The 23,749-nt window shown below is 45.9% G+C and overlaps 1 protein-coding gene across 4 annotated transcripts in view; it reads left to right on the top strand.

Moving 5' to 3' along the window:
* RABGAP1 (RAB GTPase activating protein 1) overlaps positions 1-23,496 on the top strand; it is a 155,140-nt gene extending 131,644 nt beyond the window's left edge. For all 4 annotated transcript variants that reach the window (XM_044264953.1, XM_044264954.1, XM_044264955.1 and 1 more), the window contains exons 20-26: positions 7,483-7,575; positions 7,992-8,102; positions 16,745-16,849; positions 17,635-17,718; positions 18,274-18,345; positions 20,348-20,545; positions 21,840-23,496. In XM_044264953.1, the coding sequence (XP_044120888.1) occupies positions 7,483-7,575; positions 7,992-8,102; positions 16,745-16,849; positions 17,635-17,718; positions 18,274-18,345; positions 20,348-20,545; positions 21,840-21,962 (786 nt within the window). In that variant the 3' untranslated portion in view covers positions 21,963-23,496. The remainder of the gene's footprint in view (positions 1-7,482; positions 7,576-7,991; positions 8,103-16,744; positions 16,850-17,634; positions 17,719-18,273; positions 18,346-20,347; positions 20,546-21,839) is intronic.
* Positions 23,497-23,749: the final 253 nt, after the last annotated feature.

Raw genomic sequence — 23,749 nt, 5'->3', positions numbered from 1 at the left:
CTGAGACCATGACCTGAGCCGAAGGCAGCGGCTTAACCCACTGAGCCACCCAGGCGCCCCCCTTTTATACTCATAAATGGGCCACGCATCGTGTTTAGAGGGAGAAAATGCGGAAAAAATTAATTTGTAGGTCTTAAATTTTTTTGATTCAAGAAATAAGGGAGTAACGGATTTTTATTGAGATGTTTGAGAGCAAGTCCAATATGTAAGGTTTAGGTTAGTTCAGAAGAAATAAGAGCCATAACAGAGATGGCCAATGGGTTTCTTAGAGCAAACCTGAATGAAAACTTGGATCCTTTCACTCTGGAATCCTAAGGTGAAATGGATCTTCTGAACCATTGATTGCTTCATTGGGATGTGTTATTTCAAACTTAAAGTGAATGTGCAAGACTTCAGACTACTTGTAGAAAAAGATATTACAGAAACCAAATAGCAGTGTCTCCAAATTAATGTAATCCTAACCATTTGCTATTTATAGAAACTGAAAAGCCTGGCATTTGGGAATATTTGCTTTGGGGGGATATTTTTCTTCAGGAGCTGAAAGAAGTATTAGTCTGAACTTCATCCTCTGCTCTGATCATTTGTATATTAGTGTGTGTGAGTATTTTAAACTCTGTGATTGCCATGGCTTCATCAGTGTTGTTTTCTCAATGTGTTCACGTAATCTTGCGTAATATTTGCACATAGTGACTTAATCCTTACAGTGATCATATGCATGTACTAAGCTTAAAGAATTGAAGAAAACTCTCAAGAAGTGTAAGGTTAGTAAGTGATGGAGCTGGGGTTAGATCCCAGGAATTTCAGACTAAAGTCAGTGCTTACCCTCAGTGTACCATTCTGTAAAGGAGGGATTGAATGAACGGGAGAGGGGCCCTTTGTATTTTTGGTGATGTTTGTCTTGTAGTGGCAGGTAAGTGCAGTCTCTGTCAGTTTAACTCAGTTGTAGCTAAGTATAGCTAAGTTCAGTTTTCCTTAGGACTAGACCAGGCTGCAGTTTTACTTCTGTACTTATTTTCTACCTTTTAGATTGAATTTCATGAGGAAACTTCTGAGTGAAAGCTCTTTTTTTCTGCAGGAACTCTTGCTGGTTGTCATATAAGGGTAGCAGTGCCCACTGCTGCCTTAATTTATTTTAATAAGCTGTTCTCTCTTGGTTTTTATCTCGTTTGGATTCTGTGCTACTTATTCGCTACTTGCATTTTAGAAAAATACTCTGATGGGAGAATCAGAATGCCTAATTCTATTTAGTGATCTTTGAGGGAGTTCGAGCCTGAACTGTTCAAACAAATTAAATAAAAGGGCTCAGAAATTAAATAGGATGTTGATTTGTTTCAAGTGGTTATGAGTGCAGGCCTTGGAGTCCCATGGACCTTGGCTCTCACCCTGGCTCTGCCTCTGCCATGTTACCTGAGGTAGGTTAAGGCCACAGGGCTAGAGAAAGAGAAGCCAGGTGATACCTGTAAAATAACTGTTGTAAAAAGTACCTGTTGATGATCTTTGTCTTTGTCCTCATCCATGCTCATTTGTTCTGACCTCCTCTACCCAGATACCGACTTTCCTTAAGTCCGTTCACAGCAACAAACATTTGTAGATTTTCTTACGTGCCAAGAACTCTGCTCAGTGTTGAACATATTACAGAGATGGATGAGAAACAAGAATCACCCCAGATTTGTGTTCTTCTGCAGCTCTTGCAAGCTAATGGACTGGGTCCTTGGCTTTCGACATGTCACTTTACCTATCTAGGTCTCGAGTCCCAATCAGTAAAATGAGGTGATCGCAGACAGTTGTTTTGGGGATTAAATAAAATAGGTGTAGAGGTATCTTACTATCTTGAAAGTCCCATGTAAGTCTCGGGATTTTTAAATCAGTAACTAAAAAGTGAAGTCCCTGTTACAAGCAGTCTGAAAAAGGAAGATGGACTTATGTCTGATGTCTTTATTTAGCAGCGAGGATTTGGGGCTCAAGATCTCCTCATTATACCAGACATCTCCATATCCACCCACCCCCCTGCACAGTAAACTTCACCCCTGCCATGCAGAGCTACTAATAACATTCAGCCTTCCGCTTTTCTTGGACTACCTGTGACTCCAGCCCAGTGAGAATTCCCACCTTTGCAATGGTTTCTTAAGCCAGAGTTGGAAATCAGCTCCCATTTCCTATCCACAATCTATTTCCTGCTCTCCTGTGTTGAATCGACTTGTTTAAATGGCTCATTGCTTGTAGCACATGTTCAGAGGGTAACTCTGTCTCTGAGTCAGGACAAGAATGTAGGTATTATTAATAATAACACTTAATAACCACCCTTTTCATTAAAAAGACCTCATGTGCTAGGCACTCTTCTGAGCTTTTGATGTGTTTTTATCATGCAGTCCTCCTAACAGCAGTCCTCAGAAGGACTGTTGGAATTCTGTCAGATGAGGAAACTGAAGCTGAGGTAAGGCAGCTCACCCTCAGGGACGGAGTGGGTCAGTGGCAGAACCAGGGCTCCGGCCTGGGTCCGTCCACCTGCAAAACCCAAGCTCTCCATTACAGACTGTACCACTTCCCTCCCACCCATGTCAGTGGCCGCTCTCTCATGTTCTCTACCAGGTCAGTACCAGCTCTCCTGGCGATGTTTTAAGAGAGCCTTATCTAATTCCTATAACAGATAAAGGACCAGTGAGCGAAAGAGAAGTGTTTGGGATAAAATACATACTTCTACCAAGATACCAGATTGGCATGGTCCAAGCCTCCACCTTCTCTCTGATTCAGGGTTCCTTAACCTGAGACTGTGGGTGGCCTCAGGGAGCTCATGAGTCCTCTCAAATGGTTTGCAGAATGCTTTATTGCTGGTGTAGGGTTGGGGCAGAGTTAACGCCTATGCTCTTTAGGGTTTTTTAAAGATTTTATTTATTTGAAACAGAGCGCACGAGAGCATACAGGGCACGAGGCAGGGAGGAGCAGAGGCAGAGGGAGAAAAAGACTCCTCACTGCAGCAGGAAGCCCGATGCAGGGCTTGATCCCAGGACCCTAGGGTCATGACCTGATCTGAAGGCAGGCGCTTGACCAACTGAGCCACCCAGGTGCCCTGGCTTCTATGCTTTTTTACGGGGACAGTGCTTTTTTTTTTTTCCTTTAAGATTTTATCTATTTATTTATTAGAGAGAGACCACAAGTAGGCAGAGAGGCAGGCAGAGAGATGGGGAAGGAGGCTCTCCGTGAGCAGAGAGCCCAACGCAGGGCTCAGTCCCAGGACCCTGAGATCACGACCTGAGCCAAAGGCAGAGGCTAAACCCACTGAGCCACCCACGTGCCCCGGGACAGTGCTTTTTATGGGAACCATGGCTTTTAGGAGACTTTTAAAATAGTACTGTCTCTAACAGTGTTAAGAAACAATGTACTAATTGCAATGGGACATAAAATTAGTTTTACCTAAATTACAAACATAGCCTTATCCCAGGGAATTATGTTAGAGGTTTTTCCCCCTGAAAGTACATTTAAACAGAACAAATTTCAAAACTAAGCGTCTTTGAGGGCAAAAATACCTCTGTGTGTGAGGCTGTGGCTTTCACAGCCTTCTGATAGGCTTTCACAGCCTTTCATCTAATGGTAGGTATGATTCAGAGCTTCAGGACTGTGCCTGTAGCTTCCCTTCTTCCTGAACTCAATTAAAATGTTATTGGTATAAGTAAGAGACCAATAAAATGAACCTTAGACTTTTAAGAGTGGGGACTTTGTTCATTGAGTGTTTCCATGCTTGCAGTCTCTTCGAGGCATTAGGAATTTTATAGTAAACGAAAGTTCCTACCTTTGCGGAGCTTGCATATGGTCTTCTTTATACATCTTTGTATCACTAATGCCTCACAAGGAACACTGCTCAATTGTTGGGTAAACAAATGTCCTGCTGCATCCTTATTAGGTAAAAAGGAAGGCCATTGACTTTGATTTGTTCGACATCTGATTATTGAGCCCCAGTTATGTTCCAGGCATTGAGCTAGATAGTGGAGATGTGGGGTAAGCCAAACAGATGGGGCATGTTTCCCAGTGGGAAGACAGACAAATCAAGTAAGGACATAAAGAAATAATTGTGAACTTGGACAGGTGCCATGAAGGAATTGACTTGATGTTATGAGAATATGTAGCGAAGACCTGGCCTGGAAGGGGGAAGAAGTGCCAGGGAGGGGTTCAGAAAAGCAGTGCTGGAGCTCGTCTCTGAGAGGTGATTAGGAGGGAACCAGGGACGGGGTTGTTCAGGCAGGGGACCAGGCTTGCGCTCTGTGTTCACTGTGGTTACCATTTCTGTTCAGAAGAAAGGTCGATGCAAAGAAGAGGAGGGGGTCCTTTCTCATTAATTTAACAAGCATTTGTGGGCACCTCTCTTTGCGCATGGGCAACCTCTCTTTGCGCATGGGCAGGGGACGACAATGAGACAGTTCTGGCCTGGGGAGGGCACTGATAATGGGACAGGCAGGCTGACAGGTACTGGTCTCTCTGGGCTGCAGCCTAGTAAGGAGGCTGGAATTGTGGCTTTTGTAGCTGGTACCTATCGGTTCCCCATTTAGGTATCAGGCATCTGCCTTTTCATGGGGTCCATTCCTCAGGGGAAGCCTGAACTACTTGGCTCTGGCATACAGCCACTCATGCTCTAAAAGTCAGGATCAGGTGTGAACCCATTATAATAAGCAGCGTTGGTTTTATTTATCTTTGGTCTGTGGTGGGGGTGGGGGATAAGGTGGTGAAGAGAGGGGGAGACCAGGAATAAGTGAGGATGAGAAATGGGAGAGCAAGCCAGAGCTGGTGAAGTCAGACCTCCGGACCAGTGAGGAAGATGGTGAGCTCTGTTTGTATCTGGTCCTGAGGGGTGGCCCCTGAAGACTGACTCAGAAGCACAGGTAGGGGCCACTGCCTGGAGAAATGAGCAAGAAGGTACCTTAGGGAAGTCCAGAACAATTACCAGGATTATTTTAAAATTATTAATAATTATTTTTAAATAGCATTTATTTTATATTTTATTTGTTTATTTAATTCAGAGAGGAAGTGAATGAGCAACAGAGAATGTGAGCAGGGGAAGGGGCGGAGGGAGAGGCAGACTCCCCACTGAACAGGGAGCCTGATGCAGGGCTTGATTTCAGGATCCAAGCAGGTCTGAAGGCAGACGCTTTGACCGACTGGGCCATCCAGGAGCCCCTATTTTGTTCACTTAATTATAAAAATAAATAATGCTCAAGGCAGAAAATTTGGAAAATGTGGGAAGTACATAAAGAAATGCCTGTATTCTATCATGAAAACGTCAGAACCAAATGTGGTAGCATGTGTAAAGAGTCTTGCGTCTCTCAGGTACCCAGTGTACAATAATACTGTTACATTGTTGAGGCAGAGTCAGCCCTTTGGCTCTGATAATGAGGCATTTATCTTAAGGGGTAAGAAAATGTAGAAGAAATTACTTTATAATCAGCCTTTTATAATGTATGTTTATTGGGGGGGAAATAGCTCTTCCCTACTCCATCATGAGAATGAGAAGGTAAAGATTCATGAGAAGGATTTTGTAGGATTTGGTGTCAACTCTTTTTTTTTTTTTTTTTTAAATCAAGTACCAGGGGGCCTCCTAACCTCCTTGCTCCCTGATCAGTTACCCATACTGAGCGCAGAGAACTCTGGGGAGAAGTGTTTGCTGCCCACAGACCTCATTTTTGTCTGTTCCTCTACTATTGATCTGTTAGGATTGTTTATAAATTTACTGATCACATCAATGTTTTATTTAGGTGCTTCCTTTGTGAATCACTTACGTACATAAACATTTACCCCAGCATTGTCCTTAAACCACAGAAGATCTGGTTTTAAAGATGTCACTCTCTTATGGCCTCACCCCAAGTGTTTAATGGGCATCTCTCTAAAGACGGCAGCCAGGGCGTAGTGTTATGTTCTTGGCCGCCTGCCCACAGGCAGTAACCAGACTCCAGGAATAAGCTCTTGATTGAGGCATACCTGTAAACATCGGACAAGGGCAGTGTCCAGAGAGTCAGTGGGAGGGAAACAGCAGGCAGCTGCAGTGAGGTGGAAAGGGAATCATGGAACAAGAGACTGGAGATGCTGTACACTTGGGGCTGTCCCATTCCCTTTCGAGGTCTCCGTTTCTTGCCTGTAAAATAAGGAAGTTAGACGAGCCCAGTTCTGAGATTCCTAATGACCCAGAACTGAAAGTCAGATTTGTGAGCCAGAAGTGCTGTGCTGATTATATTAAAGCCTCGGGAAGCAGTGAGTGTTCACTTTCTAATCAGTCGTTATGCTGCGCATACTGGTTTTAGCACTTTTCTATTTTGTATGTTTCCAAGTATTTAAAAGTATAATTTAAAAGATACCAAAGGGAATGAGTTAGTGGTTTAAAGGAAGGAATCAAAAGAGTAAGAGTTGCAACTTAAAGGGATGCCCTTGTTTATGTTCAAATTGAAGGAAAAAACAGGCTAGCCTGTAAGGTCAGGGGCAGGGGACTGCTAAGGTAGAAGGAGAGATGAGAGAATAAAGAGAGAGATGATTTTTTGGAGGGAAGAAGAGTCATTTGGTCATGTTAAAGAAGGAAAGGCAGGAATTTTGAAGTCTAGTTGGGGAGAGTTGGGACCCACTGGATGGAGTGAAAAAGAAAACGCTAGTGACCTTCAAGAGAGTCTTCCTGTTGAGCAGTCAGAAAAAGCTTGATTTAGAGAGATTGAAGAGAGACCATGAAGCACTGGAAGTGAAACGTATACGCCTGTGGTTTGCTGTGGCTGGTAAGAAGCAGCTTGAGAGCAAGAGGACAGTAGTCTGCTGGGCAGAAGAGCAGCTAAGTGGAGTGGTTGGTAGAATGCTGTTGTGTTTTTGTTTTTTTGGTTTTTTTTTTTAAGATTTTATTTATGTATTTGACAGAGATTACAAGTAGAGAGACAGGCAGAGAAAGGCTGAGCAGAGAGCCTGATTCGGGCTCCCAGGACCCTGGGATCATGACCTGAGCCGAAGGCAGAGGCTTTAACCCACTGAGCCACCCTGGTCCCCCTAGAATGGTGTTTTTAAGGGTAGAGAGAATTGTGTCTGTTAGATAGCTGCACAGAAGGAGGTAGTAGAGAGGGAAAGTGATAGGTATAGGGTAGTGAGGTGAGTACAGCTTGGACTTTGCATGGAGTTTAGCTGCCTGGGCTCCACTCCCAGATCTTCCCGTCTTAACTGAGTGACCTTGCTCAAATTACATAACCTCCTTAAATCTCCATTAAGTTGCCTATAAAATGAGGATGATAAACTGTATCTTGTCGAGGTATCCTGAGGTCACAGATGGAAAGCACTTGCAGCAGTGCTGGTGTGGGCACAATAAAATGGCGGAGGAGGCGGGTGGTGATCAGGGACCACAGGACTCAGGGCTGAGGTTGTGGGGTTACACCACTCCCGCAGTGACTGAAGATGCCCAGGTCAGCACAGGCCCTGAGACACGTATCACTTTCTGATGCTTTTTAATTTGTGCCATGGTTTATCCTACAGATTAGTCAGAAGAAGTTGAAAAAATACGAAAAAGAGTATCACACCATGAGGGAACAGCAGGCCCAACAAGAAGACCCTATCGAGCGATTTGAGGTTCGTTTGCTTTTGTCCTGGGTCGGTGTGAAGAGCTTTTAGCCTTTCATTTCCTATAATCATGCATGTAGCTAGGTTTGCTGAGTTCTTTTAAAAATTCAGATCCATTGTTTGTAGGTTCAAGTTTCAGTTTGAATTTGCAAGTAAGAAAGTAAGATCTGTTGTGCTTTAAACCAGCTGCCTGGGTTGTTACAGTACAGTGGCCGTTCGTTATGGTTAATCAGAAGTAGCTGCTTGGCAAGGTCGCTGGGGCCAGTTAAGTATTTCTGGTCAGAGAAAGAAAAGAAGAAATTGTTGCTTGCTAGCACATTAGGACCAGCCACTCCTTCCATCACTTCCATGAGGGTTAGCCATGAGAAATTATCATCTCCATCTGATTTTTACACGTCTGTAACTGGTTTCTTTCTACTCTTCAGCGGGAGAACCGGCGTCTACAAGAAGCTAACATGAGGTTGGAACAGGAAAATGATGACTTAGCCCATGAGCTGGTGACCAGCAAGATTGCTCTGCGGAAGGACCTGGATAACGTGAGTCTGACAGGGCCAGGGATGGATTATTTTGAAACTCTTAGCGTCTCCCTTTATCACATACGGTCCTTGAGTCACAATATCTGTTGACCTAGTGTGTCACCTGTAAAGTGTCCCTCTTGCAAAATCATTTGTTCGTGTCACTGTTGCTTCCCTCCTTTTCCTTCAGGGGTTTTCTGGTAAGCCCTCCTTCCCACACACTCTTCTCTTGTTCTACAGGCTGTCCCTGAACTCCTTTCCCAGCACTGTTTGATGACAGGCCTTGACTAATTCTTATGCTCCCACAGTTGGCAGTAGCATTTAATCATTATCCTTTACTTACCTTCCCTAAGAGATTTTGTTATCCTGTGTGGTAGGTGCCTGTGGAATAAGCACGCCGGCTGTCAGGAAGCTCGGGGCCTGAGCAGCTTGCGATTTCACCGGTAATCTCAGCTGGCAGCTGTTCTTTCTTTGCTCCTCCTAATCTTAAAAAGTTCAAGATGATGGCTTTCCTGGCAGGGTATTTGTCCATTTTCTATGCTAGCAGCCTTCCTTTGAAAACGTGTGGTCTTTCATTCATCGTTTAGGTCAGAAGTTGGCAAACTTCCGCCTTGAAGGGATGGATAGTAAATATTTTAGGCTTTGTGGGCCAGATGGTCTCTGTGGCAACATCAAACCCTGCCATTGGCACAGAAGTAGCCGTAGACAATAAGTAAAGGAATGAGTGTGGCTGTGTTCCAATAAAACTTTATTTACAAGAACAGGTAGAGGCTGGACTTGGCACATGGACTGTAGTTTGCCAACATCTGACTCATATATTTCCCTGTCAGACTCCTAAGACTACTGTTCTGCTCATTGGTTTCCTAGGGTTCTAGATAGAGGCTCAGGCTGTTAAGGGCTTATAGGGGACTTGTGGGATGTATTGAACCCCATAAGATTTGTGAACTTCACAAGGCCCTTGGCATCCACCAAATGTTTAGGAAAATACTGTGTTCTGTATTTCTTTGAAAGTCTGTGCTTTCATTAGATTCTCAAAGTGTTCACACGTTAGATGAAAAGAGAGCAAGATGGCAGTATCTACCAGTTTTTGTTTTCTTTAGAAATAGAGCTGTGAAGGGGCACCTATTTGGGCCCTTGGTTTGGGCTTTTGCCTTAAGCTTGGGTCATTATCACAGGGTCATGGGATCGAGCCCTGCATCGGGCTCTCTGCTCGGCGGGAAGCCTGCTTCCCCCTCTGTCTCTCTGCCTACTTCTCTGCCTACTTGTGATCTATCAAATAAACAAAATCTTTTTTAAAAAAGAAAAGAAATAGAGTTTTGAGTAGACTTTTTTTTTTTAAAGATTTATTTATTTGAAAAAAGAATATTTATTTGAGAGAGAGAGAGTGCGGAGCAGGGAGAGGTGGGGGAGGCGGAGGAAGAAGGAAGGAGAGCCGGACACCCGGCTCAGTCGTACAACCCTGAGATCACAACCTGAGCCAAAACCAAGAGTTGGACGCTTAACCAACCTCACCACCCAGGTGCCCTGAATAGACCCGTATTCTAATACCAGCTACTGTCCTTTCAAGTAGAGCAAAAGGTGGGGAGGTGGAATATTAGCTGTGTCCCCGGGCACAGGGAGAACATGACTTGGTGAATGTGAGAAGCACCACCAAACACAGCCAGCCTCGGGCCGCGCTGATTCTTCTGCTTGTCAGCTGCGCCTCGCTGCGTGTGACTGAGAAGGAGGCTTTTTCCGCTTTGGAAGGGAGGCAGTTTCCAGGTCATTAGCCCTCAGTAACTGGAACCAGGAGCTCTCACTGTTTATTAGTTCACCACAGTCTGGCCCTTAGGTTCGAGTCCCTGCCTTCTGGTGCAGAGTCCTGGCATGCCCTCTGTTCTTGGTAGGAATGCTCTAGAAGTCGTCTCCTCCTGTTCAGGCCTTTCTGCCCAGGGCGTGGAGGGAGGCGGCTGACTGTGAGCAGCAACCACTGAAGCCAGGCCACAGTGCGCCCCGAAAGTGGCTCCACAGCAGCTGGGAATCATGCAGAAAGGAGGTGAAAAAGACAAAAGAACAGGGTCCTGGATAGGAGCTTTGTGTTCAAAAAATTGTAGGAAGAGGCAACTTGAGCGAAGACCCCAGGTGGATGTTCAGTGTGAGCTGCTGCACTGTCCCCTGCCAGGCCCAGCGGTCGCACTGATGTCCCCTCTTGCGGGTGGGCACGGATTCTCATGTTCTCGAAGTCTGCTCCTAAATGGTGTGAACCTTTTTTTGCAAGTTGCCTTATCTTGACACAGTGAAGTGCTAGGTCCTTTAACCTTCCTGATAACCAGGAGTGAGAAATAGTCAAAATAATGTGAATTCCCCTTTCCTGATGTTCTTTGTGATCGGCACTGTCAGAAGCACTTGGCTAACATCTAGTATCTCTTACATGAGCCCCACGGATGGATGAGGATTTTTGTAACAATCATGAGCTTGAGATGCAAAGAGAGATGGAGGCGCCGTGGAGAAAGCAGAGCCAGGAATCTAACCCAGGCCTGACTGATTGGAATGCCCCAGGCTTGTCTACAATGCCCTGCTGTCTCCAAAATAAATATGGAACAGGAAGCTGCGATCTGGTGTCATAACTACATCAGAAACACAGATAGTGACACACAACAAGCAAACATTTTCTGGGCACTTACTGAATTCTAGGCGTTGCTCTAAGAGCTTTTGTGCCCAAAACAACCCATGTCATGTCAGGGATACAGTATGATCCCTGTTTTACTGATGAGGAAACTGCGGTATAGCGTGACATTTCAGATTAAAACCCAAGTGGCCTGACACCAGAGCTCACACTCCTCGCTCGGCTCAGAGGAGTAGGGCCCCTCCTCCCCTTAGGGCTCAGGAATTTCAAACTGGGGTCTCTTCCTCCGGCTGGCTACTATGGTGCTAAGGTACACCTTGCCCACACTAGGTTTGGAGTCCCTTTCCAAGTCTGTCTTCTCCTGTTTAGAATTATCACTGAAAGCTAGGTTCTCAAGCGAGGGGAATGGGGTTCTCTCACCCCCTTTTTTTTCTTTTTGGCCTTCAGGGACTCGGGGTTTTTTGTTATTTTTGAGAGAGCATGCACAAGTTGGGGAAGGAACGGGGAGAGGGACAAGCAGACTCCCTGATGAGTGGGGAGCCCAATGCAGGGCTCGATCCCAGGACCCAGACATCATGACCTGAGCCACCCAGGTGCCCTTTCAGTCAGGTTTTTGAAAGAAATTCATTATTTCCAGCTTTTCCCTTTTTGTATCCCAGAGTAAAACTCTGGTGTGTGCCTTACCAGGATTCCAGAACACTCTTTGAATTTTCAGTTGATGTTTTATGTCACTTTTGTTACACAGGAGATTGCTAGTAAGCCACAGAGACCCTAGGTGAGCCTAGCCATGCTGTCGCCTCTATGAAGCAGGAGTCCTGCTCAGACCTAACACTGCATGAGGCCATTGCATAGGGCCAGCAGGACCATACGTGAGTCCCCTCTGGCACACTCTCTAAACTGAGGGTAATCAAGGTGAGGGAAATACTCAGGAGCCCACCTGCTGAGATTTACAGTCTGGCTACACTGCACCCTAGATCTGAGATTGTGGACAGCTGGCAGACCTTTCCTGAATGAATTACTTTGGCTTCTTTATCAAAAATCAATTGTGTGGATGGTCTCCTCAATTCCATGCCTGCTCCATTGATCTGTATGTGAATCCTCACGCTAACAGCAGGGCCTCAATCCCTGTAGCTTTACAATCTGAAAATCAGGTCCTGGGAGTCCTCTAACTTTGTTGTTCTTTTTTAAAAAAAATAGTTTGGCTATTCTGTCATTTGCATTTCTTTATAAGTACTAGAATCAGTTTGTCAACTTCTAGAAATAAAAGCCTCTGGGATTTTGAGTGGAGGTGCGTTGAACCTGTCAGCTTGGGGAGAATTATCATCTGAATAATAATTGAACTTTCCAATCCATGAATAGGTTATAATTTTCATTTATTTGGGTCTTTTTCAGTTTCAGCATCATTCTTTAGTTTTCAGTTAGCAAGACTTATACATTTTTTTAAATTTATTGTAAAGGATATTGTGTTTTCCAATTGTTTATTGCTAGTCCTTAGAAATAAAATTGATTACATGAGCTTCTGTCCTATGACCTTGCTGAATTCACTTACAATTCTAGTAGCTTTTTTGGTTTACTGTCTAGCATTTTCCATATACACAGTCAGTTCATCTCTGAATAAAGACAGTTTACTTCCTTTCAAGTCTTTTGAGCCTTTTTCTTTTCCTTGCCTTCCTGCACCGACCAGGATCTTCAGAACAGTGTTGAATGGAAAGAGTGGGCATCATCGCCTTGTTCCAGCCATCCCCTATGGGGTTTTCCTAGGTCAGTTTGAGGAAGTTCTCCTTTCTTCCTCTGCACTGAGCTTTGTCGTGATGGGTGTTGAGTTTTGTCAGATGCTCTTCCTCCATCTGTTGACATGGTTACTTGCTGTTTCTCCTAATTCTGTGAATATGGTGATGTAATTTGAGTTTTCAATGTAAACCAACCTTTGCCTCCTTAGCAAACTTGGGGTTTCCTTTTTTCCCTTATGATTTTTATTTGTATTAAAATTTTTGTGTTCATGAGGAGTATCTTGTCTGGAGTTTCCTTAACATTTTGTCTTGTTTTGGTGGCAGAGTAATAATGACCTAAAATGAACTGGGATGTGTTCCCTCCTGTTTGCCTAAGGAATTTATGTAGGGTTATTCCTTGACTAAATCTTTGATTCCCCAGTGATGCCATGAGGGCCTGGAATTTTCTTGGGAAATTACTTAATTATGAATTCAGTTTATTTCCAGATATAGGAATTTTCTAATTCTTGTCTCTGTGTTCATAATTGTGTCTTTCAGGTAACTTCATCATTTTAGTTGTGAAAGGTATTGGTATAGTTATTGTTATTTCCTTACTCTTTAAATGTTTATAGGATCTGTTGAGATAGTCTGTCTTTCATTCCAGATATGAGTAATTTGTGTCTTTTCTCCTTTTTCCTTAATCTGACCAGGAGTTTATCAGGTGTTTTGGTTTCTTCAGAATCCAGTTTTTGGTTTGATTTTTTTTTTTTTCTCTATTTGTTTTGTTTCATCGATTTCTGTTTTTTGGTTTGTTTGGTTTTTTTTTTTTTTTTTTTTTGTAACTTTATTTTTGGTTTAATTTTTTCCTTTTCCTAGCTAATCTTTTTTTGTTTTTTTAAGATTATGTATTTTAGAGAGAGAGAAAGAGCAAGCTCACATGCAGTGAAGAGGGACGGAGAGAGAGAGAGAATCTTAAGCAGACTCCCCACTGAGTGCAGAGCCAGACTTGGGGTTTGATCCCATGACCTGAGATCATGACCTGAGCTGAAATTAAGAGTGTGACACTTAAGCAACTGAGCAACCCAGGCACCCCTGCTCTTTTTCTAGCTAATCTTCAAAAGAAAGATCATTAATTGATCATTAATTCTACACCCTGTTTTTCTAAAATAAGCATTTAAAGTGATAAATGTCCCTGAAGCACTGTTTCAGCTGTCTTCCACATATTCTGATATTCTGATATATTAAGTTTTTATTTTCATTCAGTTCTTACTGGTTTTTCTTTGACCTGTTAATTGATAAGTGGTGTGTTGTTTAATTTTCAACTATTAGGGATTTTTCCCAAAACTCAATCACTTTTTTTTTTTTTTTTTTTTTTTTTGAGCAAGAACAAGTAGAGGGGAGGGACAGAGGAGGGAGTGGGACACAGGGCCCAATCCCAGGTCCCAGGACCTGAGCCAAAGGCAGACATGTAACCAACTGAACCATTCAGGTGCCCCTCCCAGAATTTTTTCTGTTGTTACTTTATAATTTAATTCACTTTTGATCAGAGTACGTATCCTTTCTGTTTTTAATCTTTTTGAAACATACTCATGCTTATTTTAGGGCCTAACTTAGGATCTATTTGGGTGCATGTCCATTTGCAGGTGGAAAATGTGTGTGTTCTGTTGTTATGGGTGCAGCGTTCTATAAATGTCAATTTGGTCAAGATGGTTGAGTATTATTGAAATCTTCCAAGAATGTACTGGTTTTCCTTCTCCACTTCTTCTGTTGCTTACTGAGAGGACAGTGAGGAAGTCTCTAATTGTGCATTTATTTCATCTTTCAGTTATTTTAGTTTTTGTTCTCTGTAATTTGAATTTATTTATACATTTTAGATTATTACACCTTCTCAGTGGAGCAAGTCTTTTATTGTTATGAAATGTCCCTCTTTGTCCATAGTTGTATTCTGCTTTGAAATCTATTTTGATATTAATAGTCACTCCAGCTTTCATGGTCTTGCCTAATATATATCCTTTTCCATCCTTTGACCTTTAATTTATCTCTGTCTTTATAGTTAAAACTGTTTTTCTGTAGCCAGCATGTAGTTGGGTCTTGATTATTTTATTCAGTCTGATAATCTTTTAATTGGAATGTTTAGACCATTTACATTTAATGTAAATATTTATATGGTAGATTTAAGTCTGCCACCTTGCTTATTGTTCTCTATTTGTTGCATTTGCTTTTTCTTTCTCCTTTTCTGCCTCCTTTGGTTTAAAGATTTTTATTTATTTATTTACTTATTTTTAAAGTAATCTCTACACCCAACATGGGGCTTGAAATCACAGCCCAGAGATCAGGAGTTGCACGCTCTTCCAGCTGACAGGCAGGCACCTCTCTGTCTTCTTTGGTTTAATTGGGTATTTTCATATTTTCAGTTTATCTCCGCTATTACCCTATTAGCTACTTCAGAGCTTTCTTCTTTCCAGGCCTCTGCCCCCCAGCTTCCAACCACCTCAGCATCCCTGGTCCCTTAACTCTGCCTCCTTGACCTTTTGAGACATGCTCTGTTTGGAACCCTTCACCCTCCTTCTTAGTTCAGAATGTGCCCCTAGGTAGAAACCCAGGGTGATAGTGGGACTCATCTTGTTTTCTTTCTCCCAGGAACCACAGTTCTTCATGTATTGTTTTCACTGTCTGAAAACAGTAGTTTCCTACACTGTGTCCAGTTTTTTGCTTGCAGTGGGAGGATAAATCTGGTTCCTGTTAGTCCTTCATGAGGAGAAGTGGAAGTCAGGATTTGTGTTTATATAATCTCCAGATGCTCCCTTTTCATATGCTCATGCAGATAGAGTGCAGGGAGTGTGGTGCCCTGAGGGGACACTGGTCAGGCCAGTCTAGTAACTTCTGTGCACTTCCCACTCACGTAGCCTTGAGAGTCATCAGCTCTTGGCGAGATGGCACAAACACTGGACTTAACGTCACACCATCGGGTTGCAGATCATAGCTCTGCTGTGTGCGCCCTGAGAGCTTGAGGGCAACCGGGGTGTGCAGGGAAGACTTGACTTCAGAGACGCAGTTCGTAACCTGGCTCTTTCACACTCCTCGGAATCCCTACTGTGATAGTAGTGCTGGGTGACCGAGGGAACGCACGTGTGCTCAGGCTCCAGAGCACTGCTCAGGAGATGGCAAGGGAGTCCGCGGAGAGAGGAGAAAGATTGAAGAAAAACCAATCTGTAAGAGGACTTAGTTCTCCTTACTAGATATTTCCTCTGTTTTTCGATTCTCATTTCCTTTCATTGTTTCTTGGGTTAGAGGTAGAGAAGGAGCTGACAGGCCACAGCCCAGACAGGACAGGCCTTAACTAACTCTGAGACCCCACTTCACTGCACACGTGTGCAACTCGCCATAACGCATGGCCACTTGAGGTCGTGTTAGCAAGCCGTCCTCCACTCTGCGTGTAAGGCCCCAGCCCTGCCGCTCCTGCTCCTCCCAGAGAAGATACTTCAGAGCAAGTGCGGTGTGGTGCAAAGTGCAGGGGCTCCGTGACACCTCTTCAGTAGTGACATCAGAAGCTCGGTTTAATTTCAGAGACTGTTTAATCCACCTCCATTCATTGTTAAAAAGAGGGCTGTGTATAAGGAGCTGGCAGAGACTCTCTCTGTCTGATGCTGTGGAACTCCAGGAGCTTTGGCCCCGTTTCTGTGGCTGTACTCTGACGTGCTCATCTTCGGTTATCCATGGAATGCCAAGTGTCAGGGGCTCCTGCGTCAGGCATCAGTGTCTCATTTTCACTTAGGTCACCAAATCTGCCCACCAGACCTTTGCATGTTTTCAAAAAGAACTGGGGTGTGGCCATTTCAGATCATGGTAAGTGAGTGCCAGGAAAGAGGCGGCCTCCCTTATCACGTGATGAGAATGAAGTGTAGACCTTGTTTGAGGAAGCAGAGGAAATACTGAGTCTTGGGGAAGAAAACCAGGATTTATTATTACTGTTAGTGGTCATGACCACTACCTTTTATTGAGTGTTTACTGTCTGCCAGGTACTGTGCTGAGTCCTTCCTGTGCCTTATTCCTCAGATGATAAGCCGAAAGCTCAGAAAGATTCTCAGTGACTTGTCCAAGTGGCACATGGTCAGAGAACGATGGGGGCTGAGCCCAGGCTGTCTGATGCCAAAGGCTGAGCTTCTAACCACTGTCCCGTGTGATGTCTGTGCAGGAGCCTGGGCCAGGCAGTCTCCGTGTGACCTCTGGCATCTTTCTGCTCTCTGGCTCACTTTCTCTGTCACATTAAAAAGGGATTGTCCTGAGCAATTCAAATCCCATCTGGTTCTCAGTTCTTGTTCTGTGACAGCGTCTTTTACATGTTTCAGGCTGAAGAGAAGGCAGATGCACTCAATAAGGAGTTGCTTATGACTAAACAAAAGTTGATCGATGCTGAAGAAGAGAAAAGGCGGCTGGAAGAGGAGTCTGCCCAGGTGAGGGGAGCTCTGCCCCTCCCACGCGCCTCGGTGTCTTGTCCGAGCCTGAGAGTCTCGAGTCCAGCTGGCGGCTTCCTGTTGGCACTGGGGAACCAGAGACAGCTGGCTTCAGTTTCTCTCCCAAGACTTTTTCTAGTTACTGCGTAAAGTGTAATAGTTAATAATTAGGGCGTAAGAGGAGACACTGGGGCAGAGCCCATCCTTCCTTGGGACAAGAGAAATTCCTGTGTGTCAGCAACCTGATGTGACATAGAGAGTTAGCATTTCTGCAGAAGGAAACTCGTCCCCTGCCTGTCCCCCACAGAGCAGACTCTGGAAAGCCTGTCTTGAGCCAGCTCCCCACAGTCATTGGGGACACAGTATGCTGCATGCCCTGCAGGAAGCCCCTTCTTCCCCCCGTGGTTCTCCATGATGGTGACACTCTCTGGTGTCTGGTAGGATGGCCTGAGGTGAGAGACGATGAGGCCCTGTCTCTGTTCTGAAGACACAACAGTCCTCTGAAGAGTTTTAGTCCGTTGGGTCTGTGCTGCCTCCTCAGCTCAAGTTCACAGGCAGGGAGGAACCTTAGCAAAAGCCCCATTCCAAAATGGGGTTTGATCTTTTGGGAGTTTTGACTTTTCTCCCCCTCTCCTGGCATCGAGACCACGTGGTTGAAATGCAGCCCTGCCAGAGTAGTCAGGTACTTTTTGGAAAGCCCAGAATGAAGCGGCCAGTGCCAGGGCTTTATATTTCCCTTAAAACATTCACTTTTCCTTTTCCTTTTTTTTTTTAAATGTGTGCAGTTAAAAGAAATGTGTCGTCGGGAACTTGACAAAGCAGAATCTGAGATTAGAAAAAACAGTTCTATCATTGGTGACTACAAGCAGGTGAGTCTGAGCAGCCTGTAAGTGGGCGTGTTTTCTGGAAGCCCTGCTTGTCTGGATAAATGTGTCCCCTCCACGCCCACCTGCCACCTACACTGACCGGTGACTTCACTGGGCAAGTGACTTCACTGCTTCTCCGCGCTGACACAGAGAAACTATCACTATTTCAGAGAACTGTCGAGAGGATTCCATAAGATCAGGTCTGTAGAGAGCCTGGCATAGTGCCCAGCCTATAAACAGGCATTTAATAAATGAAAGCCACCCTGTCCTTCCGGCCTCGTGTTCACGCGCGGTCACATGCTGTAGAACCGCTCCTTTCCCTGGCGGGGTGAGTTTTAAGAACGTAACTGAACTGGTCTTGTTCTTTCCTAAATTCGGATCTTGGACTGGCTCGTGAGGCTGTCAAGTGTCTATAAACCGGAGGCGGCAGAGCAGGGGAGCCTGGGCTCGCCCTCCCACCACGCGTCCTCGGCCACTCCGCTTCGCCGTAGAATTCCTCCCAGGCCCAGCTTCTGCCCGACATTGCTCATGAGATTGTCGCTTTGTTTGTTTCTTCAGATTTGTTCTCAGTTAAGTGAACGATTGGAGAAGCAGCAGACAGCTAATAAAGTGGAAATTGAGAAAATTCGGGTAAGTTTTCCTTTACCAAAGAGCTTCTGTTCTGTACCAGCTAGCTCACTGTGCTTTGCTCAGCCCCAGAGATTTTGGGAACGGGGTGGTTTACTTGGATTTCAAAAGTGAGAGAAGCTTGCGTGTACTTGACGAGGGGCCAGTCGTGGCCTGGCTCTGGGGCTGAAAACGAATGTTCTGCTGGCTTCCTCTGGAAGGGAGTACGACGCAACCCGGGAGCTCTGGTTTTAGATCTCGAAATACAAATGCCCTTTTCCTCACGTAACATCGTCTGGATGACGTGACTGTCACAAAAAGTGACCCGAGATTTGCAGATGTCAGTAGAGCAGGTGATCACTGCGGTGCTGTGCGGGTGAAGGAGGCCTGCCGGCGGCAGTTGGGCTCAGGGTGGGGGTGCAGAGGTCAGGACCCTGTGGTGTCATTGTCACTCCCCACGTGGTGTAAAATAAGGGCACTCAGCTCTGTCTCTGGGCTCAATTCCTTGTAATGGATCCAAATCCAATGAGGACTTTCAGTTTTCAATGTTTCGGTTTCCCATTCAGGGGCTTTTATAACTTGGTGCCTTTTTTTTTTTTTTTTTTTAATTTAAAAAAAATTTTTTGGAAGATTTTATTTGTTTGAGAGAGCGAGCAAGAGTGCACATGAGCAGTGCAGGGAGGAGCAGAGGGAGAAGCAGGATTCCTGACACGCAGGGCTCATTCCAGACCCCTGAGGTCATGACCTGAGCCAAAGGCAGATGCTTCACCGACTGAGCCACCCTGGCAGCCACTGCTGTTCCGTCAGCCGCCCCCGTAGCACGGTGCTCATCCAGTTACTCCACGGCGAGTAACTTGCTAAAGGACGAAGGTGGGAGAGTTCTGGGCTCATGGCCTTATTCACACACGTCACCATTCTACCTGGAACAAGACCCGGCCTCCATCCTAAGCAGTGTTTAACTAGCAGTGGTGATTTTGTTTTTTAATGTAATTTATTACTAATTTATTATGTGATTCTAAAACTAGCAGTGCTCATTGCAGAAAATTTTGAAAATAAGAGTAAGAAAATAAACCCTTACAATTATATTGCCCGTAGATAATATGGTTATTAACATGTTGGTGTATGTTCTTTCGGTGCTCATTCTGCTTATTTCAGTATACAAAATGCTAGTCATTCTGAGATACGCATTTTTTTCAAGTTTCCGTCCTGAAATTGGGACATATTTTATAACTGATGGCCTTCTAAAGTGGTGTAGCTGGGGGTGCCCGGACGGCTCAGTCAGACAGGCATCCAACTCTTGATTTTGGCTCAGGTCTCGGTCTCAGGGTTGTGAGATCGAGCCCCGGGTGAGCCTCCTGTCGTCTGTGCTGGGGTGGAGGCTGCTTGGGATTCTGTCTCTTCCTCTCCCTCTGCCCTTCCTCTCTCTCTCAAAATAAAGTGGCTTAATTGGCAGAATATTTTCTTAGAGGAACATGAAATGAGGTTTCTCCCAGTCAGGGACATCTTATTTTAATGAAATGTGGTGTCTATTTGTAACCGTGCTTTACAGACATTTCTGTGTCCTGGTTCACTCAGCATTTAACCATTTTACCATGTTATGAAAAATTCCACACTTTGTAGAGGCTGCCTACATACTTCCTTGTATAGATGCAGCCCAGCATATATTTAATTTTCTCGCAGTGGCTGGATAGTTAACCGCCCCCCCCCATTATTTCTCTGTCTCTGATTCTGCAGTGAAAAATCTTTGTACATAAATCTTCAGTCACCACCGCATCTTCCTTTTCTTAACCAAGTTCCTTGGACGTGAGATAACCAGACCATGATCTAAGAACGTTCTGATTGATCTCAGTGTGGGATGCTGCATGGCTTTCCCACTCGGGTATCTGCCGGTTCCCAAGGGAACAGCTTTCCGGGAGCCGGGGTGCTCAGCCCGGCAGCCGGCTGTCGGCTCCCCAGAAAGGAGGGGCCCACACCTTCGGGCCGGGCCGCTTCTCCTCACCCGTTCACATCGGACTTTCCCTTTCAGCAAAAAGTGGACGACTGTGAGCGCTGCCGGGAATTTTTCAACAAAGAAGGTCGCATAAAGGGCATGAGCTCAGCTAAGGAAGTTTTAGATGAGGACACGGACGAAGAGAAGGAGACGCTGAAGAACCAGCTGAGGGAGATGGAACTGGAGCTGGCGCAGACCAAGCTGCAGCTGGTGGAGGCCGAGTGCAAGATCCAGGTACGCGCCGGCCCGCGCCGGGGGCTGCAGACCCCGGAAACGGCGTCTGCCGGGTGGGGTTTTTTCCCCTTTTAAACTTTGGCCATAATCCTTCTAGGAAGAAGCCCGATTACTTGTTATTTACCAGTGGGTGTTTAATTAGTATTTGGCCTGTCGTGAACTGGACTTTCTCATAATGAGAATTGTCCGTCAAGCTTGGAATCTTTTCGGTGGAGCAGGGACCTGCTTGGAAGTCAGCAGCTGTGACGTGGGTTTGTTCTCGGCCTCCTTAACCTCAGGCTCCTCATCTGCAAATGGAGATGACAAGGGCCCCATCTGGCGGTTTGCTTTGAAGTCTAAATCCCACAGCACAGAAAGGGCTCGGCAGTGTCTGAGGACTTCCTCAGTGCCACCTCTTAGTGCCAGCTCTCATCACTTAACTAGCTCTGTGACTTTGGACGTGTTACTGATGGATCTGAGCCTCCATTCCGGACGAGGAAATCGGGGCCGACTTTGGTCATCTTTATCCTGTGTGGCCAATTCCATGAGCGGCCTCATGGAGCGCAGCGTGGGCCCTAAGCGCTGTTTGTGAAAGGGACCGAGTTCAGGACTGAGCTTAGGGCCTGGTCTCCCACATGGCACACATTCACTGGGCGTCTGCTCTCTGCCAGGCCCCATTCTAGATGCTGGGGTTGCAAAGCTAAGATATGGCTTGTGTGACTGTCCAGGACAATGAGGAAAAGCACCACCGAGGTAGCAGTATGTGAGCTGTGGTCAAAGAATGAACAAGGGTTGCAGCTGCAGAAGAGAGAGAACAGTGAGCATTCCCGGTGCAGGGAGCGGCGTGCGGCGCAGCAGAGGGAGGACGGGGCCGGCCCAGAGAGGAGTGTCGGAAGCTCGGGGTGGGGTTGGGTTCTGAGCGGGCGAGAGTCTCTGGGTCCGAATCCTGAGACCCCTCAAATGTCTGGCCTGGGAGTTTAGACTTTAAAGGTCTTTGCTGGAAGAGAATGACACGGTCTCAGCCGGAGCTCCAGCCCGTTCTGCCTGGTGTGTGCTAAGCGGTGGACAGGGGAGGGAGGCGCTCGGTCCGCAGGTTGTTTTAATAAATAGACTAGGCAAGAAATGGAGAGGTCTTTACTAGGAACGATCCCAGAACTCTAGGGATTCCAGATCCTTCTATGCCAGTTGGAGACTGGGGGAATTTCCTGAGGCCTCTCAGAGTCAATGGGCTGAAGTCCTGTCTTGGCTCGGCGCTGGGGAGGCGGTGTCGTCGGCACCAGAGCCAGCACGCTCACGTCCGTCGTTCCTCTTGCAGGACCTGGAGCACCACTTAGGCCTTGCCCTAAACGAGGTACAGGCCGCCAAGAAGACCTGGTTTAACCGAACACTGAGCTCCATAAAGACGGCAACGGGAGTTCAAGGGAAAGAGACGTGCTGAGCGAAGCGGCTGCCTCCAGACACCTTCAGAAAACACGACACCTTTTGTTGCCTTCTTTGGCCAGATGTGTGATTCTGTGACATGTCCCAGGACCAGAATGTACCTAAGTCAGATCCATAGAAGCATGTTGGTAGGTCATTGGACCAGAGCTCATGAAGCAGGCAGCCTCTGGGGTCAGGCTCTCCTAACTGCTGATGCTGACAGGCCTGAGGGCTGAGCGGCGCTCTGCACGCGCGCTGGGACAGCGTCCTCCGTGGGAGCGCCCGGGCCTCTTCCTGGTGTGGGTCACCACCTCTCTAGCCCGAGGGCTGAGCTGACATTGTCAGAGTTTGGGGATCCTTCAGGCTTTTGGTTTTTTTCTAAACCTTTAATCTTTTTTTTTTTTTTTAATATACATATTATATGTATTGCGGGGTTGGGGGGGTGGGCAGGGATCAGTAACTCAAATAATTCTTACCTACTTCAGTGCCAGCGTAGGGTCCTCCAGGCAGACGTGGAGAAGCACTTTGTTTTAAATCGGAGGGTTTCCTGGTTATAGTTGCAGCCACCTAGTTTTGTTAAACTACACGATGCACAGGTTTTGGGTTTGGCATTATTCACGTTTCTGATCAATTCTATGCAACTCTCGTAGTTCCTGTTGTTCTTTAGTGTTAGCTGCCAAAACTTCACGGGGCTGGGCTGGGGGACTTGACCGACGTGAGACAGGATTAATCATAACGTGGACAAATCTTACTTTGCTTCATGTGTCATGTGTGTGTGTATATATATATATAAATATCTTCTCCCAGTGCGCCCAACTGACAGTGTTTAAATCCCAGACCACGACTGATCTGCACAAGCTAATTATTTGGCTTTCTGGACACTTGCTCTCACTCCGGGTTTGTCGGGTTCCCCCTCCTCCTGGCCCTCACAAGAGCTGAGAAACGTTCCCTCACTAAAAAAGTTCCTAGTGTTTTTGCACAAGGCATACAAGCGAGAAGGACACTGCACTGTGTGTGTGTGTGTGTGTTTGTGAAAACGCAGGTGTGGGATGTGTGTGCCGAGGCCCCGTCCTGCTGGCCCGTGTCCCTCCCCAGAGCGTGGCTGCGTGCAGACCTCGTTGTTCAGATGGATTGCAGGTTCTCACTTCAAACCTATGGAATGGAGGTTTTAGCACCTTTAAAAAAAAGAGAGAGAGAAAAGATCGCCGAGTCTTTTCATTTATCAAGCGGTGTGTGACAGCTGGCACCGACCGTCTCCTCGTCTCCGCACGCAGGGCGCAGGTAGCTGTTCGAAGAGGCACTGGTCTGTGTATCAAGATACTTGGCTTGTTTTGTATCTTTTCCCAGTGGCTGTCCTAGTGCTTGCTGAGGTCATCTGGGAGGTGACAAGTGGCAACCCCCCCCCACACCCTCCACTGCTTTGTGTCTTTCTTGTTCAGTTACCGAAACAGCTGTAAGCCCATCTAAAACTCGGTGCGTGGAAATTGTGCTAGGGTAGTTCCAGTGTGTCAACTTTATGAATTGAAATATAAACCAGTAAAACTGTATTACTATTTCTTTTGTTGGTTTTATTTTAACAGCATATTCATTAAATATTTTGGTACAAAGAGCCTCACTTTGTAGAAGCCGGTTTCATCATTCCATGCTCCTGCCCCGTTTCCCCCGCTCGCACACGCGGCCCGAGAAGAGCAGCCCGGGCGCTGGCAGACGGGTGCGCGCCGGCACCAGGCGTTCCCGCTCGTGCGCGCCGAGCAGCTCCGGGGGGCCGGCTTTGCAGGGGTGCGGCTAGACCAGCTGCTCCTCTGT

This window comes from Neovison vison, chromosome 9, assembly GCF_020171115.1.
Source record: "Neovison vison isolate M4711 chromosome 9, ASM_NN_V1, whole genome shotgun sequence".
NCBI lineage: Eukaryota > Metazoa > Chordata > Mammalia > Carnivora > Mustelidae > Neogale > Neogale vison.
This window is presented reverse-complemented; position numbering and strand designations above follow the sequence as displayed.